The sequence below is a fragment of the Scyliorhinus canicula genome, chromosome 16 (assembly GCF_902713615.1).
Source record: "Scyliorhinus canicula chromosome 16, sScyCan1.1, whole genome shotgun sequence".
Classification (NCBI taxonomy): domain Eukaryota; kingdom Metazoa; phylum Chordata; class Chondrichthyes; order Carcharhiniformes; family Scyliorhinidae; genus Scyliorhinus; species Scyliorhinus canicula.
Window position 1 is genome coordinate 127,742,250 of NC_052161.1, and position 21,828 is coordinate 127,764,077.

Sequence of the window (21,828 nt, forward strand, 5' to 3'; positions counted from 1 at the left end):
CCTTCTCCCGGGGAATCCACCCGGGAAATATCAGGGGAGAAGTAAAAGGTTTCAGAACAACTGCATGTATTTCAAACTTGGTTCAAAATCAAGTCTTGCTGTTTATCAAAACAGTTTTTTTGTGTTTGTTTCTATACTTCAATAGCTTATTACAAAAGTAGAGTAGAATTTGAAGAGTTCTGTAAATGAACCAGAGAAAGTACTGTTAGCCCCGCTCCCCCCCCCCCCCCCCCCCCCCCCGATCCTTTTTTGTTCCTCTCCCTTCTAGTTTATTCGGTATTGTAACTGACAGTCATCCAGGAATCCTGTACACCGTATGATGCGCCGCAGAGAGAAATGGAAAATCAGGAAAGATTCCTCGGTGCTGAACTGGTGAAGTCTCTCGGGAACGGTTTAGTATCTGAAGTCTGACAGAAACGGCAGGCGCACATCGCGTGTGCTGTGCTGTGACACTTAGGGGAGGGAAGCTTCAGTGCATGTCTGAAGTAACATTCTTTCTCCGAGAACAGTCAACTCTGGTATCCTCTGTGTGTATGTACGAATAGGTACGCATACATTCACACACAAGCACACAGCTGCACGTAGCTTTTAAATTTCACTGTCGTTTGAAACCACTTTGCTGGTGGTGGAGTTGCTTGGTTTCAGCCAGAGTTGTTCCTGAAGCTCTTTCACCATTTTTTCCAAGTGTTCCCGTGCCTCTCGCTCCCGAAGGAGGTCGGCACGCAGCTGTTCCCGATCCGCCTCAGCATGTTGTAACTTGACTTGCAACTCTTCAATCTGAAAAATAAAAGTGAAATTGGGTAAAATAAACCTGCTGGTATAAATTGTACCCATTTTATTCAGTGGTGATGGGGGGGGGGGGGGGCCCGACGTCAGCAGCAAAAGGTGCATGATGGGAGGTCCATTGTACGAGTGGGGGAATATTGACAGAGGCACAATATTTTTACTTATTTCATGGGATTGACTTTAGGAAATGGACCACATCTTAGGGGATATTTAAGATCAAGAAGAGCGCATGCTTATAGTGAACATGGTATAGAATAGTACACAGTTTTGGTGGTGATTCAGGGCTAACTTCTGACAATCAAGGAAGGATATAATGTCTGGTGCCCAGTTTGATGTTCGAGGAGCTTAAAGGCTTACTCCTCAGGCAGCATGGTGGTGCAGTGGTTAGCATTGCTGCCTCACGGCGCCGAGGTCCCAGGTTCGATCCCGGCTCTGGGTCACGGTTCGTGTGGAGTTTGCACATTCTCCCCGTGTTTGCGTGGGTTTCGCCCTCACAACCCAAAGATGCGCAGGATAGGTGGATTGAACACGCTAAATTGTCCCTTAATTGGAAAAAAAATGAATTGGAAACACTAAATTTATAGAAAAAAAAAGACTTACTCCTGTCCCTAACATTCCGATCAAGTGACAATTCACCCATTGGGGAAAATCACCTCTGTGGGAATCAGTATAAATGTGGTGTGATGTTGCTTCACTCTCAGTGTTCTAAGAGAATGTTTTTGTGTGAAAAACAAGGCTTGTATTTACAACAGGGAATGATCTTCATTCTACCTGGTGAACAATCACATTATCACAAAACTGAGTGATGCAGATATATACTCCAAGTTACGGTAAGGAACAGAACGTGAATGCAAGAGACCAAGATGTTCCTTTATTAACAGTAAATCATCTGTTTGACCCTTCTGCATTGAGATACATTAACCAGGTTCAAACACGTTCCATTCTTTGTCTTCCAATTCATTCGCAATATGATTTTCAAAACAGCTAATAATTTTGTAGCCGTGGGTGGAATTCAACCAAAATATTTCCAAGGGCGGAATTCTCAGGTCATGCCGCCCGGCGACCCAAATTCCCACCCGAGGTCAATGGACCTTTAGGTGGTCGGCATCCCGCCCGTGGCGTTGCGGCGGCGGGCAGGGAAGTATAATCCAGCCCTAAGTGTGAATTTGGGTGAGATTGGTGGGGTGTTTCCCCGCCAGACTTCTGGGTGACATTCAAACTGGTATTCACCCACATTAGTCTTTCACCTCTCCCCCCACCTCCCTTTTCATGGGCACGGCCCCCCTCAGGCCCTGTCCCTTGGCAGTGCCACCCTGCCCAGTGAGGGCGAGATCCAGATCGCGACGCCTCACGAGGTTCGATTGAATCTCGCGAGATGGTGAGAGCGTCGCGAATCTCGCAAGAGGCCTCTCGCGCGATTCAACGGCTTCGCCCAACACCAAGTCGGGCGCGACAAGGCCGTTTAATCGGGCGAGGGAAAGTTTTCACTCCATCATATCTTCTACTACGGAATATGCTTCCAAACGGTCAAACCCTTTGCAACTTTCCTGTTACAAAACATTAAACTATTCCCACGGAATACCTTAAGAGCAAGGACAGAGCTGGCGGTATTCTCTGATTGAGAATATTGTGCTGCAAGTTATGAGAGACTAGTTAGTGACATCTTGGTTGTCAGCAACAGCTAATGCAGATCTTAAGAGCCTTTGGACTTTTGTTAGTCATTTCCCCCCCTTCCCACCTGCCATGTTTAGCATGGCCTTCCCCTCGCAAGATAACTGATGTGTCTGCGAGGGTATAATTGGCTTGCAACTAAGGATACTAGTACAATATAACGAACAATCCTTGGCTCAGCTGTACCTTTACATCAGGCCTGTGCCTTAATACTCAGCACTGCTAGCTTGACAATTAAATCTTAATTAGAAGAGACAGCAGCCAATACAACACATGGAAGAAATAGGTGAAAATGGTCATGCAAATAGATTGCAGAAAAGCTTATGGGTTTCTGGCAGGTGTAGTTAATGTCAGAGATGTTGCCTTGGGACTATTTCATTATCATACCTCCCTTCTAATTTTGCTTTATTATTATTTTGCCACTCTTTTTCGAGCACTAACCATTACCCGTCCAAAACGGAGAACAGCAGGCTGCCACTGTGACCAGCTGTTAGGACACATGCCAAAATGAGTAGCCAACCCATCCTCCTCCTCTCCCTGTGGGATCAACAGCACCTCCTGACCATGACTGAGAACTCACTTTGCAGCATCTTTCAATCCAACAAAGAAATAACATCTGCGAACCATAAATAAACTAAAACAAGATAAATACTTGCAATAGATGAACATTTTCGTCTCAACGTGACATTAACACAGCTTGTGAAACTGCAGGCCATGAAACTGAACGAAGGAGAGTTGCACAGCTGAGCCTCATCCCTTTCCTCTCCGCACCTCCAGAGTGACATGTACTTTCAGCGGGGCCCTGGGTGGACAGCACTCATGCCGGGAACTCAGGGGTCCTGTACTGAGGCCAACTATCATGGGCCAGCATTGATGTAGAGATCAGATAAATCAGCACAGATCAGCGTTGTAACTTGGAGCCTCCGTGGTTTGTGTGGTTCAATTTCTATGTCTAAAAACAGTCGAACTAACAACATCTTGATTCTGAACTAATTCTGCTCTAGATCCTCTGTGGCTACTGTGCCAATGCTTTCACGTAATACACACTCTATACCATACACAGTTCCATTATCCACATTCCCAATTATCCAACACAACTGTTGCAGAATATAATCTCAATATTTGTGTATCTCTAAATCTCAGTAAAGGTTCAAAACAGGGGTGTGGGTTTAAATCTGGCTCCAGAACTTGACACATAACCTTGGCCCCCAGTTTGCATTATCCAACATAAGAGTACGCGTCATTAGAGGATATTAAAAGTTCCATCACAGCACAATAACTACCGTGAAAATTAGTTTGGACCAGCAAAATGCAACACAAAGCAGCTCCACTGAGAAAAGGGTGGTGTCGCGTTTCTATTCTAATTAGTTTCATATGCCTTTGATGTGGTTTCTGCACAAGCTCTATGCATTTATGATGTGGAGGTGCCAGCGTTGGACTGGGGTGGGCACAGTAAGAAGTCTTACAACACCAGGCTAATGTCCAACAGGTTTATTTGGAATCACTAGCTTTCGGAGCTCAGCTCCGACATCAGGTGAGTGATGAGGGAGCTGCGCTCCAAAAGCTAGTGATTCCAAACAAACCTGTTGGACTTTAACCTGGTGTTATAAGAGTAATAGCTTATTGTCACAAGTAGGCTTCAATGAAGTTACTGTGAAAAGCCCCTAGTCGCCACATTCCGGCACCTGTTCGGGGAGGCCGGTACAGGAATTGAACCCGCGCTGCTGGTATTGTTCTGCATTGCAAGCCAGCTGTTTAGCCCACTGTGCTAAACCAACCCCTTCTTCAGTAAGTCTTCTTTCTATGCATTTAGGGGTACTCCATGTTATCCTGTTTCAAAGCAGTGTTTGACAAGCTGAAGCTCTGTGATAATGTGACAAGGGAAAGAACATTTTTGCTCACTGATGGGATGCATTTTGCTCGTGTTTCTTGACCTAATCCTTTCCCTTGGCTTTCCTTTGGGTGTTGTGTGAGAAATGTACTGTAAACACTGCAGTATCGAACACAGATGGATTGCACAAAATGTCATCCATTTCCCTCAATCAGAAATGTACTGTGGGTGACACCCAAGTCTCAGTCCCCACTCAATTTGTTTAGTCTGGCACACTTGCCCTCTGCAACTTCCCGTGATGTTGAAATGGAAATCGGCATCATTTCCTCTTTCACCATTTGGTTGTTAATGTCTTGAATCTACATCACTTTCCCCATTCCCAATACTTTTGTTCATTTATGGAAGCGAGGTGGCAGTGGAATGCTTAATGGTTTTGCAATCTTAACCCCTTCATGTCTCATATCATAGCTAAATGTACTATTTTACTCATGGTTTGTATTAAAGTACATCTTGATTCTCTGGGAATTGTGAAATTGGGCAGTGAAGTGTATTTCCACAGTATGGCTTTTTTAACTTGGTGATGCAACATGTTGCAGTAACGTCTCTCACCCAACAGTAGAATTCTTACATTCAGTGTCTGTTCTAAGCGATCAGAGGAGACAGCGAGTTATGGAGAGTGTCTCCCTCACTAAAGGCAGGGAGAGGCATTCAAAAGAAAAATTGGATAACGAGGCAGCAGGGTAGCATGGTGGTTAGCATAAATGGTTCACAGCTCCAGGGTCCCAGGTTCGATTCCCGGCTGGGTCACTGTCTGTGTGGAGTCTGCACGTCCTCCCCCTGTGTGTGTGGGTTTCCTCCGGGTGCTCCGGTTTCCTCCCACAGTCCAAAGATGTGCGGGTTAGGTGGATTGGCCATGCTAAATTGCCCGTAGTGTCCTAATTAGTAAGGTTAAGGGGGGGGGGGGGGGTTGTTGGGTTACGGGTATAGGGCGGATATGGTAGTTTGAGTGGGGTGATCATGGCTCGGCACAACATTGAGGGCCGAAGGGCCTGTTCTGTGCTGTACTGTTCTATGTTCTATGAGGCATCCTGGCTGGTAAAGTGAAAACCTCTGCCTCCCCTCCCCTTCACCCCACCCCCAACTTCTACCAATGGACCGTGTTGGCTCACCATTGAAGCTGGCCAGGATTCCTCCGGTCCAGCGTTGGGAACGGCGACTGGCGCGCACGAGTGGCTAGCTATGTTCACCAGCACCCCCAAGCCGAGTCTTTGGCGTTGTTTTGGGGTATGTGTTTGGATTGCAAGGTCCAATTCACACCGGGCACATATACAGGTCACATTTCTCCGGCTTATGGTCTAACTTGGAGTTGAAGAAATCTATTTGGAAAAGGCCCTGGAAGATGTCGGTCAAATGTGTCAGCAGGATTAGAAATAGAGGGGGACTATTGAAACAAATGGAAAAGAAAAACCACATCCCCCAGCTAATACTGATACTGAGCCCAGCTCAGAATCAACAGGGTTCATTCTCAAGTTCACATTCAGATACCCTGAGCTCAACAGATCTTAGTCGACCTTATCAGGGTTCCTCAGCCATATCGAGACAGTGGTTTTCCTGTTCTCACAACTCTTAGTTTGTCAGCGAAATGGTAATAGAACATTCAAGCATCGCTTTTCCAATCCAAAGCAAGGTTGCAAGTAAAACAAATAAAACAAAGTGCGAGATGCGTTTAGGTTTGAACAAAATGACACCAGTCTTGATTACCTGTGCTGAATATTTGATCCTCAGTCGCCCAGCCTCACAGCCTTTGTCACAGACCCGGATTTGTTTTGCTTGCTCTAGTTCTCGCTTTAGCCTTATCCGCGACTCGTTCGCCTCCTTCATTTTCTTCTCACCCTCTGCTCTGAGGCGCTCAATCTCTTTCCTCAGGTTACGCTTCGCCTCCGTTGCCTCGCGTAGCTTCTCTTTCTTAGCAACACGGAGAAATTCAAGTTCCTACGAAGCAAAGAGTTGTGCAGAACTCAATTAAATGGTCAAGCGAGCTGCGTTTCACTGAAAAACCTCACCGTACACATCAGGGCACAAGGCGAATACTGCAGATACCGCCAGTCTGAACTAAAAACAGAAAATGCTGGAAATGCCCAGGGGGCCAGGCAGCATCGATGGAGAGAAATAATAGAGTTAATGTCTCAGGCCTGTGGCTTTTTATTTTCTGTTTTTATTTTTTTTAAATTAATGTTTACATGGGAAATTTGCTTTCCAAAGAATTGGGCGGATTTCCACATTTTAATTAACCAATGTGTTAAAATGATGTGACTACCAACACCAAGATCCTTTCTTCTCATGCAGATCACTGATGTCATGTTTCAGATGAATAATTATTTTTTCAAGAGTCTGGAGTCATTATACTGGAACTGTTGTCCTCTAAAGGCACTTTAATGTTGTTGATGAGTCTTCAAGCAGCGCTTAAGTGGATACCTGAGAACTCCAAGTACAACCCTCTGTTTTATCCTGCTGTCTGCTCTTCATTGAAGGACCATTATTGGAAGACACCAGTTTTTCCCAGCCTGACAAATTGTATTCTCGAAACCCACAAAAACCTGGTTGCTGGGGGCCATTGGGAGCTTGTTACCTTATTGAGGATCCTCAGGGGGCCTGACAAGGGAGATGCTGAGAGGGTGTTTCCCCTTGTGGGAGAGTCCAGGAGCAGAGGACATAATCTCAGAGTAAAGGGGTCGCCCATTTAAGACCGAGATGAGGAGGAATTTCTTCTCTCGGAGGGTAGTGAATCTGTGGAATTCTTTACCGCAGAGAGCTGTAGAGGCTGAATCATTAAGCATGTTCAAGGCTGAGATAGACAGATTGTTAATCGTAAGGGAATCAAAGGTTATGGGGAAAAGGCAGGGAAGTGGAGTTGAGGATTATCAGATCAGTCACAATCTCACTGAATGGCGGAGCAGACTCGATGGGCCGAATGACCTACTTCTGCTACTACGTCTAATATCTGTAGTTCAATCATTTGATGTGTGCCTGAACAAGCCGTTCAAGGATCGTCTTTGCACCAAATGGAATAGGTGGATGGTTGGCAGAGAAAATGCCTTCACAAAGAGTGGAAATATGCACGTTTCGTCACTTGATGTTTTTTTTTCTTCTTTAAAAAAAATAAATTTAGAGTACCCAAATTTTTTTTCCAATTAAGGGGCAATTTAGCATGGCCAATCCACCTAACCTGCACATCTTTGGGTTGTGGGGGTGAGACCCACGCAGACACGGGGAGAACGTGCAAACTCCACACAGACAGTGACCCATGGTCGGGATTCGAACCCGGGTCCTCAGCGCCGTAGGCAGCAATGCTAACCACTGTGCCACCGTGCTGCCCTCGTCACTTGATGTTTAGGGTGGTTTTGGTTTCAAATCGTGGCATGCTATTACTAAAATGCACAAACTGTCATTGGATCATCCAGGAAATGAGCAGGATCCAACTCAGTGGATGGAGAGGAAGATAATTTATTGTGGAGGGAGGATTGTGAAAGCATCAGAGCTGCATCTGATTCAGAGGGGGAGTCTGACGATGAAGCCACAGCCAAAGGGACTCAGAAAGAACGCGGTAAATTTTCTGAATTGTTTGCCAAAGACAACAGTTTTTAAAATGCTTTCATTCTGGTTAAAAGTATCTTTGTACAATTCATTCAATAAACCGTGCCATGTTAATTATTGGTGTTACTTTTTAAAATCTTATTTCAAATTGGCGACCACTCACATTAGCGGTTCACATTTATATTGGGCTTGTTAGTCGAGTCCTGTTTTTGGAGGTGTCAGTGGTTGCCCTGTATGTTGATAGCTACGATAGATGCATTTGAGAAGAGCAGACAGAACTGCTTTTCTCTTAACTCATTTTATCAGGTGTTCTTCAGTTAGGATTAGAATGGTTCTGTAGCTCTGGTAACTATTTTAAAAAATACAGCTAAAGGGGCCCCTAATGGCCATTTCTTTCACTTAAATTTACTGGTTAGCAACTATTCCTAGCTGCGGAGCAAACTCGATGGGCCGAATGGCCAGCGTCTGCTCTTATATCCTGCGGTATAAGAGACTGTTGTCGATATAAAAGTGTCCGAGACTCAATTCATTTAATGAGATTTTCTTCTATTTGTAACCAGTGTAACTTCACTAATAGAAGTGGGTTACATCATTTCAATCATCTGAACATGTCCATCAATGAAGTCAGTATATATATATATATATATATTTAAAAAACTTTTTGTTTCTTAGCTGTAAGGAGTGAGGCAACAAAGACAGCATTTCCTGAAAGCAAAACTCTTTTCATCCCCTCAGCCTGTGGCCCCGGGAAACCCCAACTTTTTGATAATATCACTTCCTGTACAAGACAGTAAAGACTCAAGGGGCGGGATTCTCCCCTAGCCGGGTGACGGGGGGTCCCGGCGTGACGGGGGGTCCCGGCGTAGGGGAGTGGTGCCAACCACTCCGGGGTCGGGCCTCCCCAAAGGTGGGGAATTCTCCGCACCTTTGGGGGCTAGCCCCGCGCCGGAGCGGTTGGCACCAGAAGACTGGCGCACAAAACCTGCTGGGGGTCAGAGAATTTCGCCCAAGAACTGGATGGGCTGGCCAAGCAGGTGCCTGATCTCGGTCAGCATGCCAGTACAGTCCTGTGCAGTACACTGAACACATCAATCAGTGGATGTTATGGGTACATCTGGGGCAGTGCAGACACTAACAGAAAGATGAACATTCAAGGTGCAGACAGTTTAGCCTGCACATACAGGTCAACGTAATGGCCTTTTGCTGGATGGCTTTTAGCAACCTTGTCAGCCACCGGGGAAGGTGAGTCAAAGTTGCAATTCATTATGTGGAATTAGATTTTTTGTTGCTTGAGCCAGTGTGAGAATTCTCCTCACATATAAGTGAGACCCCAAGGCAATATTAGCAATCTGCAGTAAAATATCATGTGAGAGACTAGTCTAAAGCATGTCTAAATAACTGTTCAATTGCACAAATGTGGCATTCTGAATCTGACTGGTGCTTCAGGTACTGTACAATCACACGGAATATAATTGATACCACAAATGCTGTAGGTTCTTGCAGAGCTTCCGGGCAGGATTCTCTGGCTGAGCCCGCTCGGCCAACGGAGAATCCCGCCCCAGGTCAAAGGACTTTTCCATTGTCCGCGCCTCGCGTCGGGCAGGGCGGAAGAATCCACCCTTCATATTTCAACAAAACTGCAATTCTTCGCATGAGGGTTCAGCTAATAAGTGTTGGCGTGTTACATGTTCATGGGAATGCAGTTAGTGCTGATTACAGTGATCCAAAAATGATCACCTACCCTGTACATCTTTGGGTTGTGGGGGTGAGACCCATGCAGACACGGGGAGAATGTTAATCTGTATGAGGACGGTTAATGTAGGTTCACCACCTTCGCCATTTGTTTGTATTTATGCCAAATTCCAAATATCTTATAAGCGTCTCCTTGTCTTACCTGCTGTAGACTGCGCTTGGCTTGCAAAGCAGCGTTCAGTTTTTCCTCTTGCTTTACTCGCATCTTAATGATTTCATGCAAGAATTTCTCCTTGGCTTCCTTGGTGTCAATTCCATTGTCCAGGGCCTGCCTCAAGTGTTCTAGTTCCACTTCTAATCCACTGTTGTGCATATCCATGTGACCTGGATTCTCGAAGACACCGCTCGATGCAACTTGCACCCCGGGTGAGCTCAGGTCTTTTGCTGATGAGCCCGATGAAGTGAAGGAGGGAGAAGAAAGTGAAGACAATGATGATGTGACTGTGGGAGGGAAAATACATTTGCATTATAACGTGTGCTTACAAATACGAGAGCTTTATTGTTGATGTCAGCTCTTCAGAACTATATTGTGCAGCCACACAAATAAACTTTAAATTGATCTCCAGTCTTCCCCTCTCCTCACGGCTCTCTTCTTTCAAGCGATTTATTTTACTTCTCGCCCCTTCTCCTGAAACCACTGGTTTATTCTAGGGTACAGTTCAATGGGTGTTCACCACCCTCTGGTACCTTGATCAGGTGACCATTTGTCATGTGGGAGTCTAAACAATTAGTGGAGGGAGCCTGCCTTCATAAAATGTCCATGGATCTGTACTTTGCGACACAAGGCGGTGATCGGCTATCTCGGGTGGGAACCTCTGGCGGGTTGTCCTCTCCCAAGGCCGGGGCCCACTGAAATGCTGCTGCTCCAGTCGAGATCGGGTAACACAGCATAAATCTGGCAGGTAGAGGCCTGAATTGGGGGGGTGGGTGGGGGTGTCAACTCCACGGTGGCTGTCGGATGACATTATCAAGCCGCACAACCTAATTTTTCTCCTTTCATCGGAGAAGCCTCGACTCTGAAGGTAAACTGTGGGATACCGATGAGCTTTGGAATCAAAAGTGTCTACATTTGTAATGATACCACTTTTTTGTGTGTGTGTGTATGTGTGTGTGGGTGGGGGGGGGGGATGTGTGTCTAATTATTAAGGGCACTTTGTACACACACACACCATCAATATGAGATAATTACCAAGAAATCCAATAGGGCATTCAGAAGAAAACTTCTTCACCTGAAGAGTGGATAGGGAGCGGTTGAAATGATTATAGATGTGTTTAAGGGGAAGCTAGACAAGCATTTGTGGGAGAAAGAAATGAGGGTGTGGATGGGAGATTTAGATGATAAAAGGTGGGAGGACGTTCGAGTGCAGCATGAACATCAGTGTGGACAGGTTGGGCCAGATGGGCCTGTTTCTGTGCGGCCTATGCAATTACTCAAAAGAGCTCTCTTGAGTTGGCATGTGTGGAGAGGCATTGACTGGAAGTAAAGCATGTAAATCAATCACCTCGGCGTATGACTCAAGTGCTGAGTTCAGAGAGGACTGGAAGCAGGCCATTCATCTGCCCTTTCAATAGGGATGATGTGGGGTGGTGGGGTTCAGATATCTGTGCGAATTAAACTTACATCCTTCTCTGCTCTCAACTTCCACTTCAGCATCGGAATCTTTCTCTTCAGCAGGAAACACGGCAGCAAGTGGAGCAGCTGTTTCCTGTTCCAGCTGTAGGTCTGTAGTTGTCCTCCTTTTCCGAGGCCTGTTAACTTCACTTGGAGTTGCGATGTTGTGTGTGACTGTGGTGGCCGATGGTGAGTGTCGTCCATTCCTCTGTTGGGGTAGTGGTGTCAGAGCTACATTGGGTGCCACTGAACCTTCGTAACTTTTGTACGCATAGAAACTACGGAGAGGATACAAAACAAAACTATTCAATTTTTAACCCTCAAAAAGGTAATGACAACATCTGTTCTCAAAATTAATTAAAAAAATTTCCAGGTTGTGACTCTGTACGGCATTGGTCCCATTTTTGATTGAAAGGCCAATTGGTGGTTAGGAGGCAGCTCGTCACTCAATTCAGGGTGGTGGAGAGGGGACGGACTCCTGGAAAATGGCGTGAAACTGGGGCCTTGTTGGCAAAGCATCACGCCAACCAGTGGTGGGGTGGGGTCGTCCGGGACCACATGCCTCCAATCCAGCTCCTGCAGCCAACTGAAAGGTCTTGGCTGCAGATGAAATGGGATGGAGATTGCTTCTCCCTGAAATGGGTTCCTTTCGCTACTTGTATGGTGTTATATAATGTTCTAACAGGCGTCAAGACAATAACAACTTGCAGTTACATAGCACCTTCAACTGCTCCAAGGTGCTTGACAGTGGTGTTAACAAACAAAATTTGACACTGATCCACATACGATGATGTTAGGACAGATGTCTGAAGGTCTGGTCTGGACCATCTTAGAGGAAGATAGAATGGTAGCACGGTGAAGGGGTTTGGGGAGGATAGTTCAAAGGTCAGGGTCTGGGTAGTCAAAGGAACAGTTGCCAGTGATGGAGCAAGGAAAACCAGGAATTCACAAGAGGGCGGAACTGGAATGACCTCGAAGGGTTATGTGGCAGGAGTAAGTTAGAGAATTCAGAAAAGGTGAAGCTTGGGCTAAGTTGGGTGGGGGGGAAACAGAGTTTTGGATGAGCTCAAGTTTACAAAGGTGCGAGCTGGCCAGGACAGAATTGGAATGGTGAAGCCCATCGACAATAAAGATTGCAGTAGAAGAGGGTGACATAAACAACCCTCATCAGGGCCTACAATTTTGGAATTGAAGATCTGGTCAAGCTCTTGGAAGTGACCTCCCCATTAGTTCTCTTCTCCCTCTCTCAAAGGCTCGCATGGAAAGAAGGATATTTAGCCTCACTCCTGCATTACAACAGTGACTGCACTTCAAAAGTAAATCAACAGATGTAAAGTATTTCGAGATATTGGGCAGCTGCAAAATATTCTGTAGGAATACAAATCGCTTTTCCCTAGAAACGTAGGATGAAACATTGTCCCTGCACAAAAAGCAGGACCATTTTTGTGTCAGGACCCTGATTTCCTAATGAGCGGACTTTGCTGTGGTTCATTCCCAGATCAACAGCACAAGCATCCCAGCTCCGGGCTCCATTAAGGGAGGATGCAGGAAAACGCACCCATTCTGCAAATCAAGGATTTCTAATTAAAGGGACCACGGCATGGGCTCCGAGGCTTCATCAAAAGTTGGACCTAAGGTCTGAAGAGGAAAACTGGGAAACTGAAAGTGAACGAAATGCTAAAGAAGCGGACGGCCTTCCTAGAAGTTGCATGGCCTCTGAAAGAAGGAATGTTTTGAACAGACGTCCCTCAACAATCACGGCTGGAGATATTCAGTATAACTGACTGAAGCCATCACAGCTCGCCATTTGCACTAAAGAACCTTTCCTTCCTGTGCATGCGCCTTGTCAACCCTGGCGAGGTGCCGGCACATCAGGGAAGCCATGAGCTGTTGGAAAAGGAGGGATTCATGGTTCAAAATGCTCTTAATGGCTTTTTAACCACCTCAATTGCTTTCCTGCTAGGCCCACGCGGGTTGTCCACAGACTTCGATACCCGCCTCGAGGATAACCGGAAACAGTTGTTACCACATCGGGATCCTCATTTTCCGGGACTTCCCAACTCACCCACACATATACCAAACACGCCCCGTATCTCCCACGCCGAGATTTAATCTGGGCCTTCAGGATCTAAGTCCATTGGATTTTAGTGCTGTCGACCCCAGCTCACTGCGGCTCATTTTTATGAAATAGATTAACAGCCTGAATTTCCTTTAACACACAAGGAGAAATCTGATTTGTTTGCCCAAATTGTTAAGGAATGGATTCTTGACATATTTTGCTAACATCAGCACAGAAACAGCTCGCCCATGTACAGTGAGCAAAACCAGAGCCTCTACCTGTCTCGGGACAACGCAGGAAGGTGAGTCAGAGTTTCTTTTTCACTTGTTGAAATGGTTGGTGACCAGGGCCTGAAGGCGGACAGTCTTTGTTGAGAATGTACACAGCTGCTACTTAGAACGTTCTAGAAAACAAAAGAAAAAAGATTTTCTTTATTCAGCGGAGAACTTTCCTTCTAATTGTTCGCCAATAGCTCTCATCATGCATGATGCCCGTTGGAGCTTTTCTTCTCTTCCAACTTTTTTCCAGCCTCTCTCCTGCTCTAAAAGGTAATTCACCGGGGAATTGCTCCAAAGGTACTGAGAGACACAGCAGGCACGCGCGCACGCACACGCATGCATACGTGCACACGCGACAACCGGCAGTGCACTTGGCATTGCCCTGGCTGAGATCAGCCAACCCAGCCCAGGTCAAAACTTGGATCTGGTCATATCCCAGTCTGTATGGATCAGTGCCATGTCAGATGCACGGTAGCACAGTGGTTAGCACTATTGCTTCGAAGCGCATGGGGCCCGGGTTAGTTTCCCGGCTTGGGTCACTGTCTGTGCGGAAACTGCACGTTCTTCCCGCGTCTGCGTGGGTTTCCTCCGGGTGCTCCGGTTTCCTCCCACAAATCCCGAAAGACGTGCTGTTAGGCAATTCGTCGGGCAGCACGTTGGAACAGTGGTTAGCACTGCTGCATGTGCCGCTGAGGACCTGGATTCGAATCCCGGCCCTGGGTCACTGTCCGTGTGGAGTTTGCACATTCTCCCCGTGTTTGCGTGGGTTTCACCCCCACAACCCAAAGATGTGTAGGCTAGGTGGATTGGCCATGCTAAATTGCCCCTTAATTGGAAAAAATAATTGGGTACTCTAAATTTATAAAATATTTTAAAAAAAGAGAAAAAAAAGGTAATTCGGACATTCTGAATTCTCCCTCTGTGTACCCGAACAGGTGCCGGGATGTGGCGACTAGGGACTTTTCACAGTAACTTCATTGTAGTGTCAATGTAAGCCCACGTGTGACAATAAAGATTATCATAATTATATTCAGTGAACCACTTGGAGCAGGGACAATTTCCATTGCATAACGCTTCTGATGAGAAAGGAGTCTTAACTCAAATTGACCAGAGGAAGCCGAGAATAATGGAACAAGCATCCAATGACTTGAATAAGATTTTCCCCACATCGTCCCCTCTTTTAAGAGCACCCCACCATTTCCCCAGGACGTTGCCGGATTCTTCTCTCAGATAGGGCTGTCTACATCAAACATCCGGCAGCCACAGTTCCATCTTCAGCTCTTGCCAAACCTCAATCTGCTTTACAGATATTTTTCTGACAGCCACCAAAAGCTGTGTCGTAGCAAAGACCAAACAAAGGCACAAATCCAATGTTGGACCCTTCTTTCCTAACACCAATAAAGCCCACTCACTCCTCAGAGGTTGAAACATGGGTGAGCGCCGCCACCCCGCTCTCTCCACCCCCCCCCCCCCCCCCACCCCCCACTCTCTGTGAAATGGTTTGTTTGACCCGTTACTGAAGGATGTACCTTAGTGCTAGACGGGGAGGAAAAGGACCGCCACCATTCAGGCTGTTTCTCCTTCTCACTGGCAGCCAGAGATTCTGAGGCAGTTTCATCTTGCTTGAACTTTTTAAACACAGTTTGGTCAAAAGGCACCTAAAACAGGAGGAAGAGAACGAACAAAGTTAGTGTTTTCTGGGGTGACATGTAATGCAAAGATAAAACACAAAAGAGGAAACGCCATTCGGGAACACTGAAAATACAATCAGATAAGGCATTTCCTCATGAAGTTTATTAGAGGGGGGATGGTGGAATTTCTGTTATGCTCAACGTATGAATGAATGTCAGAGAACATCTGGGAGGCTGTATTCCTGAAGCACGGCTCGCTAGGAATCTGAACTCACGCCGTTTTTTGAAACACGTTCAAAACTAATCCCCTTCTTGAAAAGTATTTCCAGAGGGTACTGACAGAAGAGAAGTGCCAATAGGTTTTTGTTTGTTTGTAAAATCTGCTCTGACGGTACAAAATGTTGGAGGCACCAATGAGTTGCATCCTGAGGGAACGGGACAAAACCCCGGGAAGTTCCCCAAAAAGGCAGAAGAATCATCGTCAGTCTCCCTCCTGGCACCCAACATAGCAAAAACCAGGAGAGAAGTCACGGATGGTCAAGGAGTGGCAGGATTGCAATCTGGGGGGCAGCACGGTGGCACAGTGGTTAGCATTGCTGCCTACGGCGCTGAGGACCCGGGTTCGAATCCCGGCCCTGGGTTACTGTCCGTGTGGAGTTTGCACATTCTCCCCGTGTCTGCGTGGGTTTCACCAAAGATGTGCAGGGTAGGTAGATTGGCCATTCTAAATTGCCCCGTAATTGGAAAAAATAATTAGGTACTCTAAATTTATAAAAAAAAAGGATTGCAATCTGTTGTAAAATCCCGCGATAAAGAGAGAAAAGACTACAATCAGTCAGGGAACCTGCTGGTAAACGTGCATAGTGGTAATAGAACATACAGTGCAGAAGGAGGCCATTCGGCCCATCGAGTCTGCACCGACCCACTTAAGTTCTCACTTCAACCCTATCCCCTTAACCCAATAACCCCTCCTAACTTTTTTGGTCACTAAGGGGCAATTTATCACGGCCAATCCACCTAACCTGCACGTATTTGGACTGTGGGGGGAAACTGGAGCACCCGGAGGAAACCCACGCAGACACGGGGAGAACATGCAGACACCGTACAGTGACCCAGCAGGGAATCGAACCTGGGATGCTGGCACTGTGAAGCCACAGTGCTAACCACTATGCTACCGTGCTGCCCTGTAATTGGGTGAAATAACGCAACAAACCAACATTGATAACACTATGAGTGCGATTGGAAGGAAATGCAATCGGCCTTCAATGTTCTGGCATTGCTGGGGCGGCACGGTGGCAGTGGTTAGCACTGCTGCCTCAGGGCACTGAGGACCCGGGTTTGATCCCGACTCTGGGTCACTGTCCGTGTGGAGTTTGCACATTCTCCCCATGTTTGCGTGGGTTTCACCCCCACAACCCAAAGATGTGCTGGTAGGTTAATTGGCCACGCTAAATTGTCCCTTAATTGGAAAAATTAAATAATAAATGAAGTTCCGGCATTGTTACCAATACCGTATGATTCAGAAATAAAGGAGGCAATATATGGGCATATGTGTCAACTGTGAAATTAATAAAACATTCTTGGTCTTTAAGAGGCTAAAGTTAAACAAAGGGCTGAATTTCACAGGGACAGAGGTCCCATCACAGTGGCTGAAAGCAGGAGGTGACCTCGCTTTCGGCCGGCAGTGAACCAGGGGAGGCATATTTCCGGTGCTGGTGAATGAAGTGGTTGCTCCCAAGAGCGGCGAGTCCAATCAGACAGCTGGCAGTTAACCACTGCTGGGTCTGCAGCGAGAGGGCACCTCAATCACCGGGGACCTCCAAGAGGGGCAAGTGGAGCTGGGGGAAAGCAAGACCAGGCAGGCAGGCCCTAGTTATCCAGGTGAGCATATTGTGGTGGTATTGTGGTGGCATCATTGAGACCCCCTCCCCACCGCCTCCCCGCCACTGGGTAGCCCCCTATTGCCCAAAAAGCCTTGATTCACAATCACTGGCTGGTGTCTGTGAAGCGGTGACAGTTCCCCCCCCCCCCACGGAGGCAGGAAGTGGCCCTTAAATCGGCCACTTCATGGCCTCCTGGTAGGTGGCCAATCTGTTAACTTTCCTGTCACTGAAAAAAATGGCATGGCAGGGATAAAACTTTGGGTTCTCCCTCGGATGCCTTCCCACATCATTGCACAGCGCCTTCCGACAGCCTTAGGGCTGGTAAAATTCCAGCAAAGATTCTATTGAGTTGGATGTTGCACCTCATGCAAACAAAGTTCAGAAATTACAACAAACAACTCCTTGTAAGGCAGGGGCCTTTCAGATAAAACTGCACATTTCTTTCTTCCCAGACCACAATAAAAACGCAATATTAATTTGTTCAGCAGTTTCCAAAAAAAAACTTAAAAAGAACGGCGTAATTAAGTCAAATATCCTGTAACAGACGGGCTGGAGAGGGTGGGGAGAATGTTCAGTAGAAAGCTGTGACTCCACACTCCACCAAGGCAGTCAAACAGTACACAGTGTTGATTCCTCCCTTTGAAAGTCAACTTGTCAACTGATTACAGAGCCTGCAGCTGTAGGATATGTTGGGTGACTTGCCAAATTTTGCTTTGTCTACCATGTGAACTGCATGACATGGCATGCAAATTACCCTGATCGAATGCAGAGACTCCAGCTTGCAGAGTGTTGATCAACAACAGGAACCTGTCTGGAACAGCAGTGATGATAACACCAGTTCGGTATTTGGCAAATGCCCTTCCATCTCTGAAAATCTCTCAGTTGGGGGTTCCAGCATTCAAACCACAACAGGTGATAATGCCAAAGGGAGGCCGTTATTCTGCTGTCAGCACACAGAACATTTTGTTCGGACAAGACATCAATTCCAGGCTCACAGTCAACACTGGAAAAGCTGCTCGAACACGGCCTCTTTTGTGGGTCAAGTGTGAAGCAGACACGGTGGGCCAAGATGTTCCGCAGCAAGTAACCCTTTGAAGCCCTGAGCAGCATTTCTGATTACATTTTAAAAATAATTCAGGGACTAATAAACTGAGAAAGCTGAAGTGTTTCACCGTTATTTAGTAAGTAAATCTCCATGGGTCACTCTGATTTGCCGCCCGCACCCCCGCTCGCCCCCTCCCCGTGGCCCACATTTGCAAGTGGCGGGATCTTCTGACCCACGCAGACACGGGGAGAATGTACAAACTCCACAGTGACCCGGGACCGGGATTGAACCCGGGACCTCAGCGCCGTGAGGCAGCAGTGCTAACCACTGCGCCACCTTGCCGCCCCTGGCCATTGTGTTTTTAATGTCATAAAATTATCCATAAGTGCATCAGAATAATAACAACTAGGAGGTAACAAATGCATAATTGAGGATTTTTATTAGCTGCCATGAAGTTGGGTGATGTTATGGAGGTGAAAATTAGCGATTTTAGGGATGGGGCAAATGTGTGGTGGGAAGCTCATCTCGGGGTCACTATCACAAACAGACTGATTTGGACACGAGCTGTTGCCAGGGACAGGAATACAGGCGGTAGCTAGGGAAAGGAGTTTGGCGAGGAGACAGAAAACAATGGCTCCAGTCTTCTCCATACTTAATTGGAGGAAATTTTTGCTGATCCCGTACTGGATGCCGGATGAGCAGGCTGATAATCTGATAATGAAGCAACAGTAGTCAAGGGAGGTAGAGGTGAAATTGAGCTGGGTATCATCAGCGTACACGTAAAAACTAGTGCTGCGCTTTCCGGCGATGCTGCCAAGTGGCGGCATCTAGATGAGAGACGGGACGGGGCCGAGGATAGATCCGTAGGGAACACCAGAGGCAGCAGTGAAGGAGCAGAGAAAGAAGCAGTTCATAACGATACTTTGGCTTCGATTGCAAGAATGAACCTAGCTGGGAGCAGTCCCACGCAGCTGGATGACAGTGGAGAACTGGAGGAGGATGGTGTGGTCAGCCATGTCAAAGGCTGCACACACATTGAGAAGGATGATGAGGGGTTGTCACAATCACAAAGGACGGAATTTGTGACATTGATAACACTGGTTTTGTTCTTGTGGCAGGAGCAGACAGCTGATTGGAAGTATCTGTTTGGAGGGATTCAAACATGGAGTTCCAGGAAAGATGGGTATAGGTTTGGAAGGTGTTCCAATCCGCACAGGCCTTACGAGGTAGGGATGATCCACTACCCCGTGGAATTTGCAGATAATGAGCTCGCCCGATAAGGGGGTGAGGGACCCTTAACAAGATTCATGTGGGGCAGCACGGTAGCATTGTGGATAGCACAATAGCTTCACAGCTCCAGGGTCCCAGGTTCGATTCCGGCTTGGGTCACTGTCTGTGCGGAGTCTGCACATCCTCCCCGTGTGTGCGTGGGTTTCCTCCGGGTGCTCCGGTTTCCTCCCACAGTCCAAAGATGTGCAGGTTAGGTGGATTGGCCAGGCTAAATTGCCCTTAGTGTCCAAAATTGCGCTTAGTGTTGGGTGGGGTTACTGGGTTATGGGGACAGGGTGGAGGTGTTGACCTTGGGTAGGGTTCTCTTTCCAAGAGCCGGTGCAGACTCGATGGGCCGAACGGCCTCCTTCTGCACTGTAAATTTTATGATATCTATGTGGCTTTGTATAAATAGACTCGGCCAGTCAGGCACCGACTAGAGAAGACCCAGTCGGGAACTACTGGAGCTGGACATAATAATAGGTGTTAAATAAAGTACGTTTTGTTTTTCTCTACAAATTGGGTGTGCACTCTTCGTTCCCACTCATAAAAAGCGGCAAAAATACATGGACACGGAGAGGAGAGATTAAGGTGAGATGGCAGTTGGCAAAGGCGGTGGGGTTATGTGTTTTTTTTGCCGGAGAGGCATTTAACCCTATTGTTTATGGTACAGCAAAAGCTTAATTTCTTCACTCACACTGCTTTTTCAACTCTTTCTTGGGGTGGAAGGATTGACGGCTTGGACAGCATTTACTACCAGATGCCCTGAGAAGTTGGTACAACAGTGAGGCTCAATTCCTCTCCCTGGCAACGGTTGGAGATTAAACCACTTTGTTCACAACCTTGGCGTCACATTTCACCCTGAGGTTTGCTCCAAAAGGGAATTGGTGAACCAGTTAGGATTTTACGACAATTGACAGCTCCAAGGCCCTTTTTATTTCTACATTTAAAAAAAAGTGGATATCACATTCTCAAGACGCTCTGGAGGATTTCAACATAAATATTCTTTGGAATGTTAAGCGACATATTGGGCGCGCTTAGCAAGGTTTATGCCAGTGTTTGCAATGCCGAGAACAACCCCGCTATCAAACGGGACTTGGCTTCTTTTTCGGGCCATTTTTCCGTGGCGCCCCCATCTCTGGACCCCTCCCCCCCCCAAAACTTACCAATTAAGGGGTCCGCGAGCCCCCCCCCACCTCACAGGGGCAGGGCAAGGGCAAGATGGCACCTGGGCACCCTGTCCAGAGCCCAACCACCTGGGGACCCCGATCGCCTGGGAGACCCCCCCTCAGGTGCCATTACTCCTGGTCCACGTATGTGGAAACCAGTGCTAAACAGTGCCCGCTCAGGGTCTCTGAGGTGAGGCCATCAAATCCCGCGCCTTGGGTAACTCCAGCGCAGTCATATTCAAGTGAGACTAACTACTCACTTGATTATGCAAATATGCATCACGCCCATTGAGGGCGAGATCCAGATCGCAATGCCTCGCGAGATCTTGTTGCAGCATCCTGATTTTTACCGGCCTCACTGTGTCATTAACTGCAGACACAATGGGCGAGATCCTCCAGCCGTTCACACCGGTGGGATCTTCCAGTCCAGCCAATGGCTCACCCCTGCCACAGGTTTCCCGGTGCCATAGGGTGGATTCAATGGGAAATCCCATTGACAGTGGCGGGATCCAATGGCGGGCTACCTCCTGCCGCCAAGAAACACGCCGCCAGAGAATCTCGGCCAATGTTTCGTCACAGGTTCGGCTCTTGTATCCATGTTATACAGGCTGGGTAAGTTGCAGAGATGATTTGTGGTAAATATTACTAGCTGTATAGTTTCTATGTTTCCACATAGGCAGAGCCTGCCTATCAGTATGTGGGGCTCCTGCGTTACGCCAAGTGATTAACCATAATGCTGCAAACCATCGCTTCACGGAATGGAAGGCTGCCAAGACTGATAGAGTACACACATCGTATACCAGCCTAGACGAGAGCTACAAAAGGTTCCAAATTCCAAGAACATCTTGGTATACACAGTACCGGTTATTGAATGAAAAGTTGAGAGTTTGAGCATACCCCAACTCTAATTTCCAAGTTCCAGTCACTGAAACACATTCAAAAGAATACATCCAGATTTCCTCGAATATCTGAAATGATTACAGCGAGTTTCAATGAAAATAGCCAGACTGGGGATGTTTTGAAGTTTTGGCCTTGTTCCACACACACACACACATACATATACCCCGAACCTACTGGACAAGTTGTACAGGATATTTCGTAATCGCAAAGGGTCAATCAACTCTCCCTACCTCCTAATTTTGTGTTTTTAATAAACCACTCAATCAGAGCCATTGTAAAAAATAATAATAATAATGAAGAAATGATTGAAGGACCGTCTTTATTATGGGAAGGAAGCTTGGAGGAACT

General features: G+C 46.9%; 1 protein-coding gene across 1 annotated transcript in view; it reads right to left on the reverse strand.

The window, feature by feature from the left end:
- Positions 1-265: 265 nt before the first annotated feature.
- LOC119950686 (ski oncogene-like) overlaps positions 266-21,828 on the reverse strand; it is a 186,941-nt gene continuing 165,378 nt past the window's right edge. The window contains exons 2-7 of the mRNA XM_038773329.1: positions 15,113-15,241; positions 13,584-13,708; positions 11,256-11,524; positions 9,777-10,075; positions 6,050-6,280; positions 266-777 (exon numbers count right to left, since the gene is read on the reverse strand). Of these exons, the coding sequence (XP_038629257.1) occupies positions 589-777; positions 6,050-6,280; positions 9,777-10,075; positions 11,256-11,524; positions 13,584-13,708; positions 15,113-15,241 (1,242 nt within the window). The 3' untranslated portion in view covers positions 266-588. The remainder of the gene's footprint in view (positions 778-6,049; positions 6,281-9,776; positions 10,076-11,255; positions 11,525-13,583; positions 13,709-15,112; positions 15,242-21,828) is intronic.